Genomic DNA, 22,095 nt, shown 5'->3' with positions numbered 1-22,095 from the left:
GATGGAGGAGATTCTTGCCGTCTGCTCCACTCTTGTGAGACCCCATGTGGAGTACTGCATCCAGCTCTGGGGTCCCCAGTACAAGAAAGGCATGGACCTGTTAGAGTGGATCCTCCTCTGCAGGAGTGCTACAAGAATGGCCAGAGGGCTGGAGCACCTCTCATATGAATAAAGGCTGAGGGAGTTGGGGCTGTTCAGCCCGAAGAAGAAATGGCTCCAGGGAGACCTTATTGCAGCCTTTCAATATATACAGGGGGCTTATAAGAAAGAGGGAGAGAGATATTTTACCAGGGCCTGTAGTGACTGGACAAGGGACAATGGTTTTAAACTGAAAGAGGGTAGATTTAGATTTGACATAAGGAGGAAACTTTTTATGAGTGTGGTGAGACACTGGAACAGGTTGCCCAGAAAAGTTGTGGATGGTCCATCACTGGAAGTGTTCAAGGCCAGGTTGGACAGAGCTTTGAACAACCTGATCTAGTTGAAAGGTATCTCTGTCCCATGGGCTGGCTCAATGATGTTTGAACGTCTCTTCCAACCCAAACCATTCTGATTCTATCATTCTGTGTCAACATAACAGGAAATGACTCCTCAAATTATACAACACGCACAAATCCTGCAAACAGAAACAGGAGCTCTAACAGGTATGGTTTCCATACAAAAAAATCCTAATTTCTCCAGTCTGTTCCTTGAGAAATGGAAGAAAATAGTGAGCTACGGGGTAATATACTCAAACCGTCACTGATTTTACCCACATCAAAAGGTTTACTAGAAATGGAATTAACGCTTAGTCTCACTAATGAGTCTCCTGATGCACACTGGATTTATTTGGGCAGTTCTATAAATATTAGACAGCAAGAACATGGAAAGCTTAATCACCCTTCTGCTTCCCCTTTTCTCTCTCTATTCCCATGTTACAAATGGCATACATGACAATTGCCTGTGATGGTTTTTGGCAGAGTTAGGTTAATGGTTGGGCTAGATGATCTGAAAGGTCCCTTCCAACCTAGGCAATTCTATGATTCTATATGTGTGTATAAATATATAAAAAAATGTACACACCATATTCACATAAGCAATGCATGCTTTAATTGCTTATTCAAAAATTCTCCATCAGTGCCTCTTCTAGTGAAGCTGTGAACCTGTTACAGTAAGACAAGTCACATGTAATAAAGGAATTTCTCCAAGTCAAAAATAGTAAAAGCAACACTGTTCAAGAGGAAAATAAGACAGATGTAAAAAGTGAGGAAAGAAGTATCAGACAAAATATTTTTCTATACAATTTAGTGTGCATAATTATAGATCCCAGATATTTTTTTGCCTTTGAAGTTGTAGTGGGTTGACTCCAAACATCAGCTAAATCCCACACAGCTGCTGGCTCAGTCTTTTCCACCAGCGGGACAGGGTAGAGAATAAGAAGACCAAAAGTGACAAAGCTCATGGGTTGAAATAAAACAAGTTTAATGAGCGAAGAGGGGGTAACTTGTCCCTAAAGCCACCAAATGATGCAAAGGCAATCAGTCACCACTTCCCACAAACAGATTGATGCCCAGTGAGTCTCCAAGCAATGGCTACCTTCCCCTAAAGCCCCTTCCCAGAAGTGGAAAAAGGTAAATCCATCACAGCCAGAACCTACTACAGAAGTCCATAGTGTATTGGTCCATAGATTGTAAATCGTATTGTCTGACATTTTCATGAGAACATGCTGTATCACTTTTTAAGGGACCTTTGATCCTGCTCCAATGGATCGCATAGATAGTTTATGCCCAACAGTCTGTGTACTTAATTGTATTTATTGTGGTCAAGGCAATACAATACATTTCTCTACAGCTCCTACTGACCTCTTGCAGCATCCCAGGAAAACAATATATTTCAAGATGTTAATTTAGTCTGCTTTTGGTTTTCCAGTCTGATGCAAATGTTTAGTGACCTTTCTTACCATCTTTTGAGGGCTGATTTCCTTCATCTAGTCATGTGGCCATCAGAAATCTGCCTACTGACCTATCATCTGATGTGCAACCTCAGATAACCCCCATGCATTAGCCTATAAACCAGTGAGAAAGCAGCATCAGAAACATTATTGTGATGATCAGACTGTGCTCTGACCGTTCTCTCCATTTGCCATTCCCCACCTGTGTTTCACTAGGTTATTTGTGCTTCCCATACGTTCCCATACATGTGGAGTCTACCTCTAAATTGATATATACTATATCAAAACACAACTGCTATTGTTACTAACATATACTGGTAAAATATATTTTGCTGCACGCTTAGCAGACTAAATTGTTTCCATGTTCTTTTGTTCAGAGGCATTTAAATATATATATTTACACTCGCTAAATGCTGATATCGATATATATCATTGAAAGATAATTAGCGACAATTGCAGTTATACAGCTACTTAACAAAGACTGATACAAGTCTGCCTTCGATGTTTTATATTCTTAATCTAAAGCTATCTTTTGCATCCCAAAGTGTATTTCTTTACAAGGAAAATTACACAAATTTAAAAAAAAAAAAAAGAAAATAAAAAGGTTGTATCGGTAAAATTATCTTCTATTTCGTCCTATTTTATTTTATAAGGCTAAGTGGTCACAGGTCACTTACTGATCACTAAGTGAACAGATTAACCTCCTGTTATTTGAATCTAAGGTACAAAGTAAGAGTCATTGTATTTACCACAGAAGTGTCAGAGACTACGTATTTCATAATGATGTAGAGTGTCGATATGCATGTTAATCCCTTGAGCTCATTAGACACAGGTATGGGAGGATGGACATTGATAAATAGTTGCTATTCTGAAGAGAATTACTCATTTTTTCTCTCATTGTCTTCATTAGAGTTCCTAGGGATCTCCATTATGAAGAATGAGAGGAAAAATCACTTTTCATTTCTTCAGGGACAGGCCCCGTGTTTCATGAAAGAGTTGCAATTTATAATTAAAAGTCAGAAAGATTCAAGAGGTATATTTTCAGAAATTTATGATTGAAGCCATCATTCACCAAAGGTAATCCTCTTTTTGTGTGCACAATTATATTCTCATTTTTATGACTGGTAGGGGTATGTAATCAGAAAAGATTGCAACATCAGTTCTGTGACTTTTCTGTTGAAAGATGATTTGCTCTTAGTGTTCAGACTGCATGTTTGGCAGACAAGGTACCTGTCAATCAGTGCACACTCGTGGATGTTTTTTATCTCTTAAAAACAATTTTTGGTGAAAGGACACAAGCTGAAATGGGTATGAAACAAAAGCATTTATATCTGTGGTCTTATTCTGGATCGGTAAGGAGTAAACCACTGAAGCTCCATCTCTTGTAAGGACACAAAACTTTTAACGTTTTTCAAAAATCTCATTGTTTCAAATGGAGAGAAAACAGCTTTTCCATGCGCTACTTTAACCTCTAGGCTTCTTTAGAAATTGAAGTGATAGAGTTAACTAAACTAAGAAATTTTGGGGAGCAAGCTGTACAGCAAATAAAGTATAGAAGGGAGGCGAGGGCATAAGCAGGCACTGGTCCTGCTTTGGCATCTCTGCTGGAAGCCTCATAGCAGGTCTGTGCTGCAGCCCGTGTTTATCTTTTCGGAAATTAATTTGCCTATGCAGGAGTGGAGAAGAGAGGATAAGCATTGATAAATATCCCAAGAAATTTGACTTAAAGGAAATGAAATTGTCAGTTTACATTTCTGGTGCTCATTCAGAGAGCAGTAAGATAGAAAAATATTTTTAGACTCGTTCAAACCTTTGCTTTTTTATCTGAAAGAACAAAGGGAACACATTGAAGGGAGTGCAGCACCACGGTTGATTTTGCCAGAAACAAACTTACCTACCACAAAGACCCCGCGAATGAATCCAGGAAAAAGCCGCGTCATATCTGTGCTCCGCATTTGCTGCCAGTGAGGCTGAGATAAGTAGTATCTCCTTCAAGGTATTGTAATGTAAGTGCTTCAGAAGTGACCTCATTTTTCAAAAGTTTTATTGTTAAGTTTGAAGACTAGACAAGGTCATACTGCTTTTACATCATTCTACATGATTTAAGTATATACAAAACTATTTGAATATTACACAGCTTGAAAGGTTGCAAAGGTCATTGTGTCCGAGATACTTCTGTAGTTACTGACACATCAGAAGCCAGCACTGAATATTATAGTTCATATTTGTTGTATAGCAAAGATACACTCATTTAGTATCCTTAGTCTTCAAAACTGACACTAATTTGTATGCAGCCATTCCAAAAGAGAAAGTCAACCTCAAAACCAGAGCCAGTTAACGTGATAAGCCCTTAACAGAACACAGATAAAACGGAGGCTCATGCCGGTGCTTTATTTCCCAGGCTGTAAACGTAGCACATTACAGAGCTACAGAAAAGTGAAGTCTGCCTACAAATACTTAACTGCTTCTGGGTGAAATTTAATTAGGAGAACATTTTCAGTCTTGTTTGATGCCATTGTTACAATTAATACAGAAGTCAAGGATCATTTCAGAGTGTTTCTCCATCCCCTTTTAAAGGGACATATCCCATCCTACACTTATTTCTGGTTTTGGGACACCAGTTGCTGTCACTGGGAGAGTACAGTCGTGGTGATTTATAAGTTGTCCCTTATGTCAATGGTGTTCACCAAGACAAGAAAATAAAATCAAAGGGAAAAAGTTTGATTCTAGACCGTAATCTGATTCTAATCTGTTCTGTTAAATCTGAAGTATTACAGAGGAATGGAGAGTTATTTCAGACTTATACTGCTGACACTGGGAGAAGAATTTGGAACTATGGCTGCACAATGGCATTTAAAGAAAGCTTCTTGGTAGCTAAGGAATAATTCTGTTAGAAAAAGCCCTAGAATGTTGGTTGAAATTGTAAGGGCATCGCATATGTGATTTTTTTATAAATTATCACAGAGTGTTATCGCAATGTATGGAGCTCTCTTTGCATGTTGTGAAGACTGCTGGCAGATGAAAGCTGACACAGGATGTAAGGATGAAAATACTCAGCTCTAAATTAGTACTAAAAAAAATAACTATGTTAGGTATCATGACAACACTATTTTAACATGCAGATGAATAGATAACAATTACAATTACTAAACCATGAAAGATTAATTCAGAATCAAAACGGAAGTTGCAAAAGGTGAATGACATGAAAAAAAAATCACTTAAGAACACAACAAATATTTCAAAAGACTATTAAAGCAAGTTGGTAAACTAGGGAGCCTAATTTTCGGAAACGGCCTTCCATTTTTGGGGTATAGTCAACTAGTGAAATAGCTACATGCTATTCTTCATATCTGTAATTAAATTCAGGGTCAATTGATCTCCCATAATAGGAAAATGGGTTTGGACCTCTTTAAATATTGTGTGTGCCCTAAAGATATAAATATGATGTCTTTTCTTTTTTTCTTTTATTTATTTATTTATTTGTTTGTTTTTGTTTTGTAAAGCCTAAAGTGCAAAATATGGGCAGCAGGTAATTTAGGAATACACTTGTCCTCCATTATTCAGATTTCTTTTTTTCTCTTTAGAAGTACCATCATGATTGACTTTCTCTTTAAAATTGCTCACTATGCTTGAAGACCACTCCATATATACATCATTAAGGAATGCTGTTAACACAGTTACAGACAAGACAGTAACAGTCTAGTGGCTTTTGTTATGCAGCACGAAGTAAAAAAAAAAAGAACAAACTTAGCAGTGTTGCACAGGACCTCAACATTTCTTACACATACTTTTACCTTTACAAGACTCTTCTTTAGAAGTCTTTAAATGTCTAAGCCTTATAAAATAAATACTTGTATAAATACAGTTTAAGGATTAAGTCATTTTATAGAGGCAGGGTGTTCTGTTTGTTAAAATGTGACAGTTTAAGTGACACTATCAGAAAACCGCCACCAATATATCCCCAATTCATGTATGTAAAATTCCTGTCCGCTATTCTACTAGAGTCTTTCACAGTTCAATGGATAATATATTTTCTCTGTGGTGGAGAATGTGTGATTAAATGCAGGTTTTTGAAATCCAAACCATTTTGTTTCCAAAGTAAACTCTGCCCTTTGCAGACTGTGGGCCATCTAGCTGTTTGCCTGGGAAGCAGTGCCCAGGTTCATACTTCAGCGTTTTGGTGAGAATGTGACAGTGACAAAAAATAAGTCCAGTGGCATTTGCTAAAACATGCAGCTATATATATCTATCTATCTCTCTCCACGTCAGCATGTTATGAAATTAAAAGGGTGGCAGTAATCCCAAATGCTGTTATTTCAGGTAACAGATAAAACGTCCCCTCGCTCCTTGTCCGGTTTTTTTTTTTTCAAACGTAGGTGCTACTCTAACGTCATCATGGAGCGCTTTATTCCAAGGAAACTCAGGGTGCTCTACAAAGTTTGGTGTTGTTATCTCCATCATCAGCGGAAATGGAGGCACAGGGGAGAATGTCCCCCCTTACTGCTCCACTTTTCCTCCTAAAGCCTACTTTTTAAATTGGGGTCCTCGCTGGCTATCATGTTGTTAAAACAACGTAGTGTGTATGGATCATTTCTGTAGATGAGGCATGATAAAAATCAGCTTCCTTGTGGCTCACTGGCATATGTCTGAAAGGACATAGTTGGGAATGGAGGGTGGCAAGGGCCCAGCTTTGATGAACTCCTACGACACCTCTTGCCCTCGTTCCTGGGGGAAAGGCTGTGAGTGCCACCAGAAGAACAGCATACCGAGCGGGTCTCCTGGTGGAAAGGGAGTTGTTCCTCCTGTGTGTCTCTTAGCACCTGAACCCTGCACCCCACATTTTACCTCCTCACAGAAATTGAGGAGGTTTCTGACGGCAGTAGTTGGGCAGGCAGCTCCATCCAGGGTTGTGCGCACACCCCCAGGCAAGTCACAAAACGGGCTCGGGATTTCTGATGCGCTCTTTGCCTTTACCTATGCGGGAACTTAAGATGAGATACCACAAGTAGCCTGGCGTCTCATCTCAGCCTCCTTGCAGAAGCGCATCTCAAGCAGAATTAATAAACTTTGGCAAATTCATTAACTTCTTAATATACTGATAGCAGATTTTGTTCCATATGCAAACAGGTCACCTCTTTCAAGGAAAATAACATTAGTGGTGATACTAAACAGAAAAGATGGAGGCTGCGTCTATAGCATGCAAAATAGAGAGGGAAAGCGGAGTTGGTTAGGAAAAGCCTTTGGGTGCATGGACTCTGCTGTTTGGATGAAAAGTGATGAAAGGTAGCTTGTAATATCACAGGTACTGCGTTTTACAGTACCACAGAGTATCTTCCAAAATATATGTCATAAATACTGACAGTGTTTGATAGGCACAATTACTATAATGCAGTCATCCCCAAGTAAACTTATTGCTAAAAGCTGCAGTATCACTTTTTGCAAGTAAGATGACAGTATGATTTATGGAGAACTCGTCAGCCCAATGTTTCTAAAGCTGCAAATGAGCTTTGTCATGCTATTTCTCTTCCCTTGTAAAAAGGATGCTGCTGTTTTTTCCCTAACACGTTTCAACGAGTGTGAACAACTCAAAGGAAAACTAGAAAGATAATTCCACAGCAGAAGGGACAACACTAACAGATTTCAAGGACAAAATCGGATTGGATCATTTAAAGGGCAGGCTTAGACCTCCTTGCGAAAGACAGTTAGCGGCCTACCATAAAATGAGCACTTGTTCATGAAAAACCCACTCAGCATCCTACAGGCTTTGCACAGTTTCTTCTACGGGGGGACTTGTAGGTACACCGAGAGCTGTGATGCCCAACGAAGATCCACCTCAGTCCTCCGCTGTGCAGCCCAGCAGCTCCGACCGCAGGGTGATCCTGCCGTACCATGACCACGGGAGGATGCGGACGTGCCGGGCATAAATCGGAGGGTCGATGACGTTCTTACGGTGCGTGTCGTTGTCGAAATTCCCCTGGAACACCTGAGGGGCAAGTAACGAGAAGGTTTACACCTGCGTGGCTTAAGGAACAGCTGTGGTACGCTCCTGATGTCCCTGGGCCCCTCCCTGGTCTCCATCCTGAATTTTGATCATCCAGGAACCCAGCTGATGCGGCAAAGAGAGCCTGCCTTTGCTAAGACCTGGGGATTTCATTGCATGCCAGGCACCTTGGAGCTGGGTATAGGCATGGCAGGCTCAGCCCCGGCGCAGATTTAGCCTTCGATTCAGAGCTTAATCTGTTGTTCTGCCAACACCCAGGGCCCCGCTCTGAAAGTTACATAAAAATCATTAACATTTAAAAAATTAAATGTCTTTTTACTTGGCATTTGTATCATGTCAAATTAATCCCAGGAGATCCTGTTATTGTTTCCAACAAAATAACATTAATAATTAAAGTTAAGAAGCTTTTTTACTGTATCACTTATGAATGCAGCTTGGATGCAACTATATACACCCTCAAAAAATTAGTGATTTCCAGGATACTATCTACTTCTGTCAAACAAAAGTCAGCGTATGAATTAACGACATCATTGGATTGTGATCAAATTAAAAAATCCTAGCACAGTACAGTGCATGTTGTGATGTTATTTGCACTAGTGCGGGTTAACCAATACATACGTGAGTTCTCAAACTTCTGCCTGTGTTAAAACAACGCTGGATTTTTCCCCTGGCAGCCACTATTTAAATTCAAAGGCCACAGCACCACTTTTTGGCAAAATGATCAAATTATCCTCTTGGGATATTTTCAGTTTTTATGGGAAATGTTCATTCTCTTCAAATGTCAGCCAATTCACTTTTTATTTGTAAAAACTGTATTTGATGGCTTTTCGACTTGAAAGGAATGAGTTTCGTTTGCATCATGCAGAGAAGGAATATAGACCTCCTGAAGAAGTGCCTGTATGACCGAATTAGTGCAAAATGACAAATTTCCTGGAAGTTCTTAAGGAAAATGTCAGAGGTTGAATTCAGAAGAGGCTGATCAACTATTTCAGCTCAAGCTGGTTCTTTCGTGACATGTTTACAAAGCAGCACTACATGAAAATCTTCACTTTTTGGTCTCTATGCTGCACCTTTTCTTTGAATTTCCAAAGCTTCTCTCAAGTGCTATCAATTTGGCATCTCAAACAAAGAGTGTATCCTCCACAAGCGGTGCTCTTTCACAAGTGATAAATTTTCCTTCTCATCTGGCATCTCACGAACACAGAGATGGGAGCATTAAAGCACCTAGGAGTTAAGATGGATGGATAAAATCACAGAGAGACCGACCACAGAAACAACAGTGTTGTGAATCGAAGGGAAAAAAACATATTTACCACATGAAAATTTGTTTGTTCTCCAAGTACAGTGTTGATTACGTGAGTCAGCTGGAGCTTGGGCTAACAAGGTTGCACCTGAATTTGAGTTTCATTTGTGGCAATATAGCATACAATAAAAGGCAGTAAGATTATTATTAAAGTTACAGAGTGGCACCCCCCAATATACAATATGCAGCTAGGAAAGCTTAAATTTTTTTCACTTGATTTCTTGCGCATGCATGCAAAGTATCTGTTGATTGATTGGGGTTTTTTTACCAATCCAGATGATAAGCAATTGCAGAAGTGCAGACAATTCTTGCTGCAGAGCTACTGGAAAAGACTTTTACTCTATTTTATTTTCCCTGTGTAAGATGTATTTCAGAGGTAACATTTAAATGAAGGCTTGGAACAAAAAACGTTGTTGTTTACCAGAAGAACCCATCTACAGCCCCAGTATTTGCATCCACATACAGCTATGAAAAATAAATAAAAGTATGCAATGCAAACCAAGCAACAAATACAGCTGAACAAGGTAGGATTATGTCCTTTACTTAGAGCAAGAAAATGAGAATTAAATTTTATTTCTAACTGATAAGTGATTTCATTAGCACTTGAAGTAAGACTCATCTGTTTCAGAGGTTAATTTATGCAAATCTGAAATTCACCTTCCTACAAAATTCAAGATTCGGTTTCAAGAAATTAACTAAACGCATTGGATCCGTAAAAAGATGTTAGGGAAATAAATTTATCAGAAAGTGAGGCAAGCTTTGTCAGCATCCTCAAATGTGGCCTGCATGAAATGTATATTCTAAGAGCAAATTTACCGCATGTTTTTGCTGTGGACCCATGGCAAATTTCTTACAGGGAAAATATATTCTTTCTCAGTCTTCATTTTACTTCAGCTTAAGTTCACTAACGGAGGGATGACAAAGGACAAAATCTGTACATCTGGCTTATCAGTAGAAAAAAGCTATTTCTGTAGCCAAATGCCTCTTTTCTTTAATTACCTGCTGCTTTATGCCAAAACAGTCAATATTAAATGAACCACCTAAGCAATTAGAAGATCTTGAGTAGCCAGTAGCCTCATACCATAAATGTTCACTCCTTACATTTCTTTCTGAGAAGTTTGTTTCAGTATACAACACCTCTGAGGACAGTAACTGTTTATTAGCATTCAAGAAGCTGATGTTGAAGTTAAAACACATAGCTCTATGTAATTTTTCAGATGAAAAAAATGCCCAACGATAATAAAACCCAAGCTGGTTGGTGGTCAAGGAATAAAGAGCAGAGTTATTAATGCGTCAGTGCATAAAGCCTCGGACATCTTCGTTTTGAGTTTTGGGTGGGTGCAGATCTGGTTCTGCCTTATCTTTAACAGCAAATACACAGAGTGAAGTGGCAAGATGGCCACGAGCACAGAAGAACATCCTTTAGCAAACTGTTGAATGGACTAAGACTCTTCAGCCTGAAAGGAGATGTGATAGATGTCTATGAAATCATAAGCGGTGTGGAGAAAATCAATAGCGGGCAATATTGCAGTGTCCCCTTATCAGAGCCACGAGGGGACGAGGAATGATAGCAGGTTTGTCCTGAGCCACGTAAAGGTCACAGTTCCCCGTACAACACATAATTAAACAGTGGCACTGTTTCCGCAGCCTTTAGCTACTGTTAAAGATCAGATAAATTGTTAGGGACAAAACCAGCAGGTGCTATTAAAAATACAGACAGGAGAAAGCCGGCAGCTGGGAAGGTACACTAGGGAAGAATAACAGCATTATTTTTTTTTTATTTCTGTAGTCATTGGCTACAGGGTGCTCCCTCCCTTGGACACGGCTCCAGCCTCACCCAGCCCAGCAGCTCCCACCTTCCAAGGTGCCCATGTGGGTAAAAGTCGACTGAAGCTCCCGCATTTTGACATTCCTGTTCTAGAACGTTAAAGATTTTGACGTGGATATATCTATTTATATCAGTCCACATACTTGAAAGGTGTAACTTGCTAAAACATTTGCTCAGCAGCTTCAGCAAGTTTACACATACACACCCCACACACATGTGTGTAGCTCCTCTGTAGCTCAGTCTCTTACAGCTGCTATTAAAATAAAAAAGTAGAAAAATCATGCTGTTGAGCTTTTAAGTATGGTAGCTCACTCTGTGATCAGTTCATGCAAAAGAGAATGAAAACCGGGAACGTATGTACTGATATTCTCTGAAAAAAAGATTTCTGAAATATAAAAAAGTCTTGTATGTTATTGTGTCCAACAAGCAATTTGGATGTCTTACCTTCAAACTAAGATTTTTCAATAGAACTAGGTGTTTTGTGGAATAAGCAGCAAATCTGAATAACGACAATATAAATTGATTCATATTTTAAAAAGAAAACTATGGTACGTTTTATAATAGAATAACTGAGAAGAAATACCTGAAGAACTTGGGAAAAGTGGAATTTATTACAAGTGAAGTTTGCTTTGCTCCAAATGTAGAGCTGGAAGCCGGGTTTTAGGGCACATCCATTAACAGGCGGCTGCAGTGGGAAAGATTGTTTGTGGTGGTGTGTCAATGGACGGGCGAGAAGGATGAAAATTCTCTCCACAGAGAATCTTTCTGGATCTCACATCTTGCAGAAGCTTAAATTGCATGAAAGGTCTGCATCGGCCATGGCATTATTGGTTTCTGCTATTTATGGTAATGGCTGAGAGTTGGGACTTTAATATTCAGGCCTCAGATGGTGAAGTCACTGTGTTGTCTGCTGTACCTGAACCATATTTTTTATTCTGAGCAGAATATTTTAAACACGTTATTTAATGTAACAGTTAATTATGCTTACATTACAGGCAGATTATTTTAAAAGAATAGCTAGACCGAGCTTCTGTTTGAAGTTTACTTCAGTGCACAACATCTCAGTCTTTAGACAAAGGGGGCACTGCTCATTTAAAATCTAAAAAAAAAAGTGCATGGAAAGTAATATTTGACAGACATATTCCTTTATTTTGTAAACATTTTATTTCTTTACTACTATTCACTGAAGAAGACTTGCATAAGCAAGAGAGGGAATTCGCAGATTTGAACAGACCATTTACTTGCTTTAAAGTTTTTTGTTCATGGTGGAATAACTCATTTCACCATGAAGTGAACAACACCAGGTAAAAGATGGTGAAAGATCTCTTGATTTCTCACCAGAAGTAGAGCTGCTGTTTATAAGTATACTCCATCCTGTGGAAGATGCTTTCTGCTATAGGACACTGGGCAGGGTTTTTATTAGCATATATATGTAAACGCATACATATGTGTGTGTGCACGTGTATTTTTGGACTGAGTAAGAGGAGAAAAAAGATTCTTTCTTTGCAGTTGGTATACAGAAACCTCTGTGGGTGGGTGTAAAATACAAATTTTACACCCAGGAGGAGCCATCCTCCTTTCTTCTTCTTCATCAAGCACTTTTCTCAGGACTGGCTGAAGAGACAAGAGTTGGTTGGCATGCAATGGATAGCTATGCAAAAGGGTCCAGTGCTAGGAGAAGGACAGTTTTTTCCCCCTTGGTGAATAAGAATATGTATTACGTGACCTTTATTATTTCTTCAAATTCAGAATAGGTGTCTTGCAAAACATGCTGTCACATTCTTGTTATTTTTTCCACTTCATCCATCTACTGATGCTACTAAAATGTGAATTTACTCCACTGTACATAGTTTGTAAGTGCTTTATGATAGAAGGTTCAAAGCCAAGTAAAAAGAGAAATATTTTGAAGACCAACCTCCCTCCAGAAATGCTTATAGAAATTCAAGGTAGAGAGTTATAATGAGCATTATAATTAATGTTAGTATGAGCCTGTCTTCTTCCTTCAGCTCTCAGTGCGGTATGAGGGAGAGTGATATGTGTGCTGGGGGCAGAACCTAGAAAAAGTATAGCTAGATCTTCATCTGATACAAATCATATTAACTCAGCTGGAAGTAATAGAAGTCACTCATAATTTAAACCAGTGCAGAAAAAAAAAATACTGTTAGATTAAAATAATAATAATAATAATAATAATAATAATAATAATAATGACAACAACAATAACAACAACAATAATAACAACAACAACAAATAATCATCATCATCTTTAACTGTCAAGTATGTAGATTATATGTAGGAACTGAATCTATCATTTTAAACCAGGTGTTGTAACAATTAAGCACCACACAGAAAAAAACATTAGCAAATCTAGCAGAAAGATTTTTAACCTGATATGATCTACCTTTATATTTATAGGTAGGTTCCTGTCTTCCTTTGCTATGGAACAAAGGATGGAGTATACTTATAAACAGCAGCTCTACTTCTGGTGAGAAATCAAGAGATCTTTCACCATCTTTTACCTGGTGTTGTTCACTTCATGGTGAAAAGAGTTATTCCACCATGAACAAAAAACTTTAAAGCAAGTAAATGGTCTGTTCAAATCTGCGAATTCCCTCTCTTGCTTATGCAAGTCTTCTTCAGTGAATAGTAGTAAAGAAATAAAATGTTTCCAATTAACTAGACATGGAAAGCACGTAACTTATAACAAGTTCACCATTTTATGCACAAATCCAATGGATATTTGCATACTGGACATTGTCTACCTGCAGTTAATTGCACTGCTGATGGCTAATAATGACTGACAGTGCTGCAGACTGCTACAATCCTTTAGGCTACTTTCGAGTGTTCTCATCATATTTGAAAAAACAGACGCTAAAATGCCATTTGACATTGCAGCTGGCCTTGAGTTATCTACAACAGGCTGTGCAATTTATAAATCACATGTGGAATGTGATTAAAAACCAAAAAAGTCAAATTTGGTTTGGATGTCCTTAGCTTTGGAGGCATAGTGAGCTACTGACCTCTAGTTGAGAAACACAAGATAGCTATTAGCTCTGGTTCTTTTTCCAGAATATATTTTTTTCCTACTTGCCAGCCTGCAATGTAATTTATTTCGCTTCTTGAAGACAACAGGATAAGCTTTCATATTTTCCAGGCAACTCATTCAAACTATTTAAAATGAATGAGAAAGGTTTCATTTTTTAAAGACATGATTTTTTTTTTACCCCAAGTACCTTTTTGTCTGCCTTCGTAGAAGTTCAGCACAGATGTGAACTCAAATGACCGGCTGTTAAAATCGCAGAAGCCAAACAGGAGCTGCAGGAGCCACTGTTCTTGGAACAGCTTTTCCATTTCAAATGGTGCAAAGAAGAAAACTGAACACCATATTCCCTTCTGTTTGAAACAACTAATTTGTTGAAGATTGATCAAAGATACAGACTGCACACAGGGCACTTGTGAATATAAGATACCAAATTTTTTTTCCTTTGTATAATAACTTCACAAGTGATGAAGAGGCGGAAGTTAACAGCTTCAGGAATTCACTGAGATCTGCTGGTACATTGGGATTCATCCTGTAAGGAGCTGAAGAGTGAGATGCTCAGCACCAGACAGGATTAAGCTCTTAGCTCTTACTTCAATGCTTTTTAAAGTCACAATATTAATCTGCAAATCATTATTACCAGCCCACCAATATTTCCATAATTTCTGTGTCTGCGACATTCTTTTTGTCTTTGCTTCTTCAGAATGTAACATGACATATTTTTTTAGGACTTTAAAAGTAGTTATTTTTCTTTTATGTCATCTTCCTTTCCCCGAAAGTTTTTGGAACAATTTTTCTCCTAAATTGTTGGATGATTGTACAAGGCTCACAGGATGAGTACAGGATGAAGAAATAAGAAATCTATATATTCTATCCTTCATAGAAGAAATCAAGATATTCAGTTAATAAACAGAATGAAGGAGGGTAAATTATGAATAATTTATGCTTGCTGCTGTTGATAGTTGCCAGTATCTATCTTTTTTCTCCTTTCTATATCTCGAAGGCACAGAAGAAACATTTCATGAAGGTTTCATTTTGCTGTGAAAACATGGTTTCTTTTACAGTGTTCTTGCATTTTGGGTCAAGTCTTGTATCTTAAGCTAAGGAAATTGCTGCGGATCATGGAATAGTAGAATGGCTTGAGTTGGAAAGCACCTTAAAGATCACATAATTCCATCCCCCCTGCCAAGGCCAGGGACACCTCCCACTAGACCAGGTTGCTCAAAGCCCTGTCCAGCCCGGCCTGGAACACCTCCAGGGACAGGGCACACACAACTTCTCTGGGCAACCTGGGCCAGGGTCTCACCACCCTCAAAGGAAAGAATTTCTTCCTGATATCTAATCTAAATCTACCCTCTTCCAGTTTGAAGCCATCACCCCTCGTCCTATCACTCTATGCCCTTGTAAAAAGTCCCTCCCCAGCTTTCTTGTAGGCCCTCTTCAGATACTGGAAGAGGCTATAAGATCTCCCCAGAGCCTTCTCTTCTGCAGGCTGAACAACCCCAACTCTGTCAGCTTGTCTTCATAGGAGATCATGTGCAGAGATGTTGCAATCAGACAGGTCCAATGATGCTATTTCTCTTCTGCTCCCTGTGGATGAGGCACAGCATTGCTTCTTCTTTGGCTGTTTTTATTTTTCATTTACATTTTTGTTCCACTGCGCACAGGCCAGAGAGTGGCCAGTATTTATGGTGCTATACACATCCAGTGGGCAAATGCCATCAGAGCACACTGCATCGACACGCACCGAGCTGGAGCGGTGATGAAGGGTTTGGTGTCGGACTGGGACGTTTTACTGGGTGACGCTCCATGCCTCTGGCCAAATGCAATTTATGTAATGAAATGGATCATGGAAATAGATTTGCTTGTCAAAAGTGCAGATGTGGCCAAGCTTTTCCCATTTTGAAAAGTGGGATCAAAATTCAGAGTGGTCTTGACAAATTGGAGAAATGGGCAGAAGATCAATGGTCCAATTTAACAATGATAAGTAGCAAGCCAAACCTTAGGAAGTCATAACCAATGTCACAGGTACAATATGGAGAATGATGGAGCAGGCAGTAGCTCTGCACAAAAGATTGAAACACTACAAATAAGCTTAGGAAACCACACTTCAGGAAGAGCTCGTCCCACCAGAATGATCTGAGGTTGAGAAAAGATACCTTTTGAGGAAAGACTGAAAGAACAAGGATTACTTTTTCCCCAAGAAGAAACTGAGTAGAAGCATTAACATGTTTTAATCAAAACAAACTGTCTGAAAAGAGAAAGATAAAATCAGATTTTTATGTCCTCTGAGGACAGGGCGGATATACTACAGGGAGGAGGATAAGCAATCTTTCCACCTTTAAGGATATTTAATACTGGAATAGATTGCTTATATAGTAGTATTTTTATCACTGTCTGTTTCTACAAACATATTAAATAGTAAAATCTGATGGAGAAGGGTGCAGGATATGAGCATTGTACGAAGTGAAGGACAGGTGAATGAGTTAAGCCTTAGTTCTAACAATGAACGATTTGCTCCTACTCCTGGGGTGGCAGGAAGGGACCTGGGGGCTGTTGAATCCCATTTTCTGCTGAGAAGATCTCAGAGGGGATGGGAGGAGAGGAGCGTAGTCTCTGCATAGGTCAGGAGGTATATATTTAGGTGCTATCTCGAGGTACTTTCCTGTCCGACCTCCTATAAAGTTCTGCCAAGTTAAGCTAGCATTTCTGGAATGTCAGACTCACTCTGCCATCAGACTTTTGACTTTGAGTCGGGCTGTGGTCCCTGCTTGTATCAGGTGATCTTGCTTGCTTGTTTATTTCGTACAAATTTAAACTCAGAAGTTATAATTTCTAATTTCCAGCTGAGTGTATTTGATCTCACTCTGCTTTTAATTGCTTTTGATTCACTAAAGAATCATAATAAGATGCATCTATTTTATTCTTAGGGATGTTAATTAATATAGGATGTGAGATGTTTTAATAAGACAATGATTAAGAGTTTTCCATTGTTCCTAATGGACTATGCATATAACAACTAACAATCCAGATGATGATGAAAGCAAAAAGAATTTAATTGCTTTGGCAAATGTTATAAACAAGTGCAGACTGGAACAGTGCTATTAAGTGAGAGTGCATTTTCTTTTGGATTTGCTTGTAACCGTTACTGTGTTTCTCACCAGAGACTTGAATGCATGTTCATCCCCCTTTTCAGTAAAATGAATGCAACAGTTCACTAATGGAAGTTTGGCTTGGAGAAGACATTTCTTTCACAGTAGATATTTTGCTTCTGGTTTTAAATGCCAGGGATTTAAAATGGGATGTGTACAAAGTAGTGAAGTGACTATCTGTCATTTATATTGAATGCATTTATGGTACATCTGCGAAAGGTGAGTTGTTTGTTTCCAATTTTTATCTGACAACCAATTATACTAGACACATCCATAATCATTGGTGTCAGGACCTTCTCAGTTGGATGGGTAAAATAACTGATTTTGTTTTCCCTACCTAAAATCCTTTAGAATTTGATGGGGAAAACTCTCAGTGCAGGATAAAACCATAGCAAACTGACATTTGGCTTTTAAGAGTGGCACTTTACAGTGTCATCTTTGGATAATTTTACAAAGGTAACGTGTATGCCGACACACACATACAGTTATGTACATATTTAATCCAGTAATCTAGGACACCTTCCCCTAATGGTTGTACATTTGATCAATCATTTAAAATGAGTAAAATTTAAAAGATGCAGTTGTCTAATGTATTTTATACATTTTATTAACATATCTTTCATCTCAACTAGACATAATCCCACTAGGATATTTAATAAATAATTCACATTTTGTCAGTTTGCTCAACGTTTCTCTTAAGCAACGCGTATGTTGTAATCTCTTTTTTAACATATGAACCGGTATTTGCAGTATAAAAGTGTTATACACTTTAAAGGAAAGGTATAATGAATAATATCCTAAATAACAAGCGAAAAGTCAAATGCTTCCAGGTAAATCAATCAGCAAACCTAAACTTTCTCTACACCTCCCATTAAACATTTGCAAAGGAAGTTGTGAAACTTTTATGTTTTTTGTTCATTTAATAGTGTAATAAAAAATAATCTTTTCCTTGGGTATTTGAAACCGTAGTGATTCATTTCTAGGAAAAAAAGAAAAAAAATCCAAAATGGCTAGGTAATGAGGTACGCTGAAGATGTGCTTTACAGAAAATTACAGAAAATAGTGCATACTATGAAAATATGCACTGAGACACTGTTTTTGAAACAAATAAACTGCTATTTATATACTTTCTCCTTTAGAGTTAAAGGAAGAAATAATTCCAATAAATGGAGAACTGTAAAGTTTTATGTCCCGTATTTAATAACATTAAATCAGGTGCATTGCCCTGGTAGGTATGATATTACTGCACTGTGAATGTCATTGTGTTATATGACTCCTTTTTATTCACCTTGACTTTCATCTGTGCGATCCTATGCATATGGAACCCCATAAAGCAGGTAGCATGCAATAACCTGCAGGCTTCCAGCACTGGAGTTACCACAGATGTAGTCCTCTGTAAATGAAACCGAAATATCAATTTACTTTACCTTATCCTTCTTTTGTTTTTCATCTTGATATACGATCCAGTGCTCCCCATCGTTACTGTAAGCAAGCTTGTAGGACCCCACAAACTGGACGTGACCAAAATCTTTAGCTCCTTGGGTAATTATGCCAGTGATTTTTGTAGGGACAAGCAGGTCAACCTAAGAAAAACAAAACAGAAATAAAACAAAACAGAGGAGGACGTAATTAGAACAGTTTCTGTTTGCGGTCTGACTGTACACCACGCCAAAGCGCAGTGGTGCAGCACGTCACACGTTGCTCGCCGGCACTTCTTGGATGCAGGCCGGGAAACCCAGGGTTGTGAAGAAGCTCCTTAGTGCATGGTGAGAGAGGACAACGTCCCACAGCTGGCTTTGCACTGCTTTGCAACCGTGCCCACTGCATGCTGGCACCGTAGACAGTAACGTTCCTTCTCTAAGTTTCAAGTCAATTTACTTTTGTTTTCTGCTCTTTACTTATGCCACCTAATGGCACAACAGGGCTAATCTCATATCATTCGCCATTGTGCCAGGTGCCATACAAGGTCCAAACAACACAGCAGTCTCTACTGCAAATGATTTGTAGCCAAAAAGTCCTCCCATGTGCTCCTAATAATCAGAATACAATATGCCAAACACTGATTCCCCAAGCGCCTTTCCATTTCCTTTGCAGTAACAGAATCTGTGCTTTACTAAGTCTTCTAAAACATTTGCTATCACACTTCCTTTCCTGCTGAACTTTTCTTCTCTCTTTAAGCCTTCATTTCTTTTTCTGCCTCTAAAGCTCTGACTTTTTCATTCCTTGATTTTTTTGAGTTCTTTATTTTATAATCTTAGCAGAAGACTTTTAAAAATGCAAGGCAGGAATCTTAAAGCCTAATAAAACCTGAGCTTTCAAGTGGCTTTCACATGGGTCAGCACATCTCTGATCAGTTCTTTTGAACCAGAACCCAGCACTGAATATAACAGATTCGGGCCAGATGCCTTGGATTAAAATGATCAAGGAACAGAATACAATAACAGAAGTAAATTGACCTAATAACGTATTTTTAGAGGAAGAATGGAGGAGTTGAATTCCCTATCAAAATTGACATTTTCTTGAAATGTACAGGTAAAACTGAGACTTCATTCTGTGTCCTCCAGCAATGCGGCAAGCCAGAAAAAAAAAAGAGAAAAGGTAGATTTATTTCAAACAATAAATGGCTGCGAAGCAGTCGGTGTTTTTAATATTGTCCGTTAAATCAGGCAAGAGAGACTAATACTAAAAATATTACAATAAAATGAGTGCTGAACTCCAGGAGAAGATGAGTGATATGTTTTTACAGCAAAAAATTAAAAAGAGAAAATGAAGAAATAAAGAATCTGTGGCTGATCAAATGCTGAAAAACCAGTCTTGTGATTTTGGGAAGCTGAGGCTCCCTAAGCAAACTAGATTTTAACTGGAATGTGGGGCAAGACAGAAGAACAGATGTGATACAATGCATAAGAAATTTATCATGAGAAGAGAAGGTAAAATAAACAGGCAGAAGAAGTCAGATAGTCCAAGCCGATGCCTTTGAAAGACAGACACTACAGTTTGGACTCTACAGAGAAGAAAACCCAGAAAAGTGTAAGAGTGCATTTATAAGAAAAGGAGAGGCAACATGACTCTTTAGAGCAATCAGACAAGGAATACCAGAGCCCCCTGCCCCAACATTTCAAGACAGGTAGCAAATAATGCGTAGCAAATAATTTTAAGAAAAGGAATAACTTTAAAGCCTCAATACAGAAAAACTACGACAGTAAGTGGAAAATGTCGTTGTCTGCAGATGGACCAAGAGTTTTGGTTCTACCAGAATGAACTAGTTTACTCCCATCTGATAGCAGCAATGTTGCTCAGAGGAGGACCCCAAAACACGAGGGAAATATCCTTGGGAGGCGAAACTCTTTGTTTTCTCTTTGGTCAATGGAGAAAGAGAGGGACTCAATCAATGATCACTCAGAGCAGGAGTCCACTTTGGATGCGCTCATGGACTGCTTGAAGGGATTTCTGTCTTCTGTAAGGAGTGTAGGGGGGCTTGCTTCCATAGCCTAAGTGGGCCTTTGGGAAATGAACACTACTAATTAGTATAAGTCTTTCATGAATTATTGAACACCAGGTCTCCAGACCTTGCTTCCAAATATTTTGGAGTCTAAATGAATAGTCTGTTTTTCAAAAAGGCTGATCTGGTAATTCGTCCACACTTCCAGGCAGCATTTGAACTAAACATTTCAGAGTCAACTTTAGATTCTCTTCAGAAGTAATTTTAACATTAGCATTTTCAAGTGTAACCTCTTTTTAGCAGAGAATGCTTCTTATACTAAAAGGTAGTCTTTCCTGTTAGGTTGAAAAAATGCCTCCATAAAAAAGTTGTTTATTTTTAAAATGTTGAAAGCAATGTAAAAAGATTTCACAAATATTTAATATGGCCATGACACTCAGAGAATTTCTCATTGAAATTCAGATCAGGGAGAAAAAATTCTCATTAAGATTCAAGGGATTTCAAAGGTAAAATCACAATAAATCTTTATTATCACACAGATCCAGTGTTAATAAAAATGTCCTAGTAGCAATTGTTTTGTGCTTATAGGACATATCCAGTGGCCTTGTACTCTTGTTCAGAAAAATGATGTGGGAAGCTGAAAGGTGATTTGGCATACGTTCAGTCTTTTTCTGAAAGACTTGCATAGCACTATGTGGAATATGTGTGTGCTGGTGTGTGTGTGTTATATTTTAGAAAATGAAAAACGAAAAGAAGTAATGAATAGACATACTCTGTTCTAGGTCTTGACAATAGGGATAATACATATTGCTGGAGATGGAGTAAAAGAATAAAAGGATATAGCACCAGCATCCCCATCTCATACTTTAGTGTCTTATTTACTTACTTATTCATAAGCTGATGAGAAGCCTTCAGGCAATAAAGATTGCTAATAACCTAGCATTAAGGAAATATAGCTTTCAGTCTGTTATTTATTACATTCTGCAAAGGGTTAAACCCCTTGCTTTTCACTCCTGCCACTGCAAGTACTTTAGAACAGAAAGGTGAGAAGAATTTACCCCAATTTCTAGGCAAAACATCTGCATTAAAATAGCTTAAATGTAAGTCATAACTTCCTATCAGGATGCAGAACACATTTATTCAGTTAGTGCAGATTGCAAGTAACAGGCAATCAAACAAATTACCAGGGAGAGAAGTTGAATTAACACACAACCACTATGTACTCCTCAAAGCTGAATGTGATTAACAGGATCAGAATGTGACTTTGGCTTTTTCAGCGCAGCAGAATTTAGAACGAGGTAGAGGCAATTAGTCTGCGACTGATAGGATCATTAGCTGGTTACAAGAAGAACCATGGTTTACAGTTTAATGTACATTTCTACAAGCAGCCGATCAAAAA

The 22,095-nt window shown here is 38.4% G+C and overlaps 1 protein-coding gene across 2 annotated transcripts in view; it reads right to left on the bottom strand.

Moving 5' to 3' along the window:
• Positions 1-1,134: 1,134 nt before the first annotated feature.
• Positions 1,135-22,095, bottom strand: part of EDIL3 (EGF like repeats and discoidin domains 3) — a 272,169-nt gene continuing 251,208 nt past the window's right edge. For both annotated transcript variants that reach the window (XM_054186858.1, XM_054186859.1), the window contains 2 exons: positions 18,682-18,837; positions 1,135-7,913 (listed from right to left, as the gene is read on the bottom strand). In XM_054186858.1, the coding sequence (XP_054042833.1) occupies positions 7,764-7,913; positions 18,682-18,837 (306 nt within the window). In that variant the 3' untranslated portion in view covers positions 1,135-7,763. The remainder of the gene's footprint in view (positions 7,914-18,681; positions 18,838-22,095) is intronic.

The sequence above is a fragment of the Rissa tridactyla genome, chromosome Z (assembly GCF_028500815.1).
Source record: "Rissa tridactyla isolate bRisTri1 chromosome Z, bRisTri1.patW.cur.20221130, whole genome shotgun sequence".
NCBI classification, from domain to species: domain Eukaryota; kingdom Metazoa; phylum Chordata; class Aves; order Charadriiformes; family Laridae; genus Rissa; species Rissa tridactyla.
Note: the sequence above shows the minus strand (reverse complement) of the source record. Positions and strands in the feature narration are given on the sequence as shown.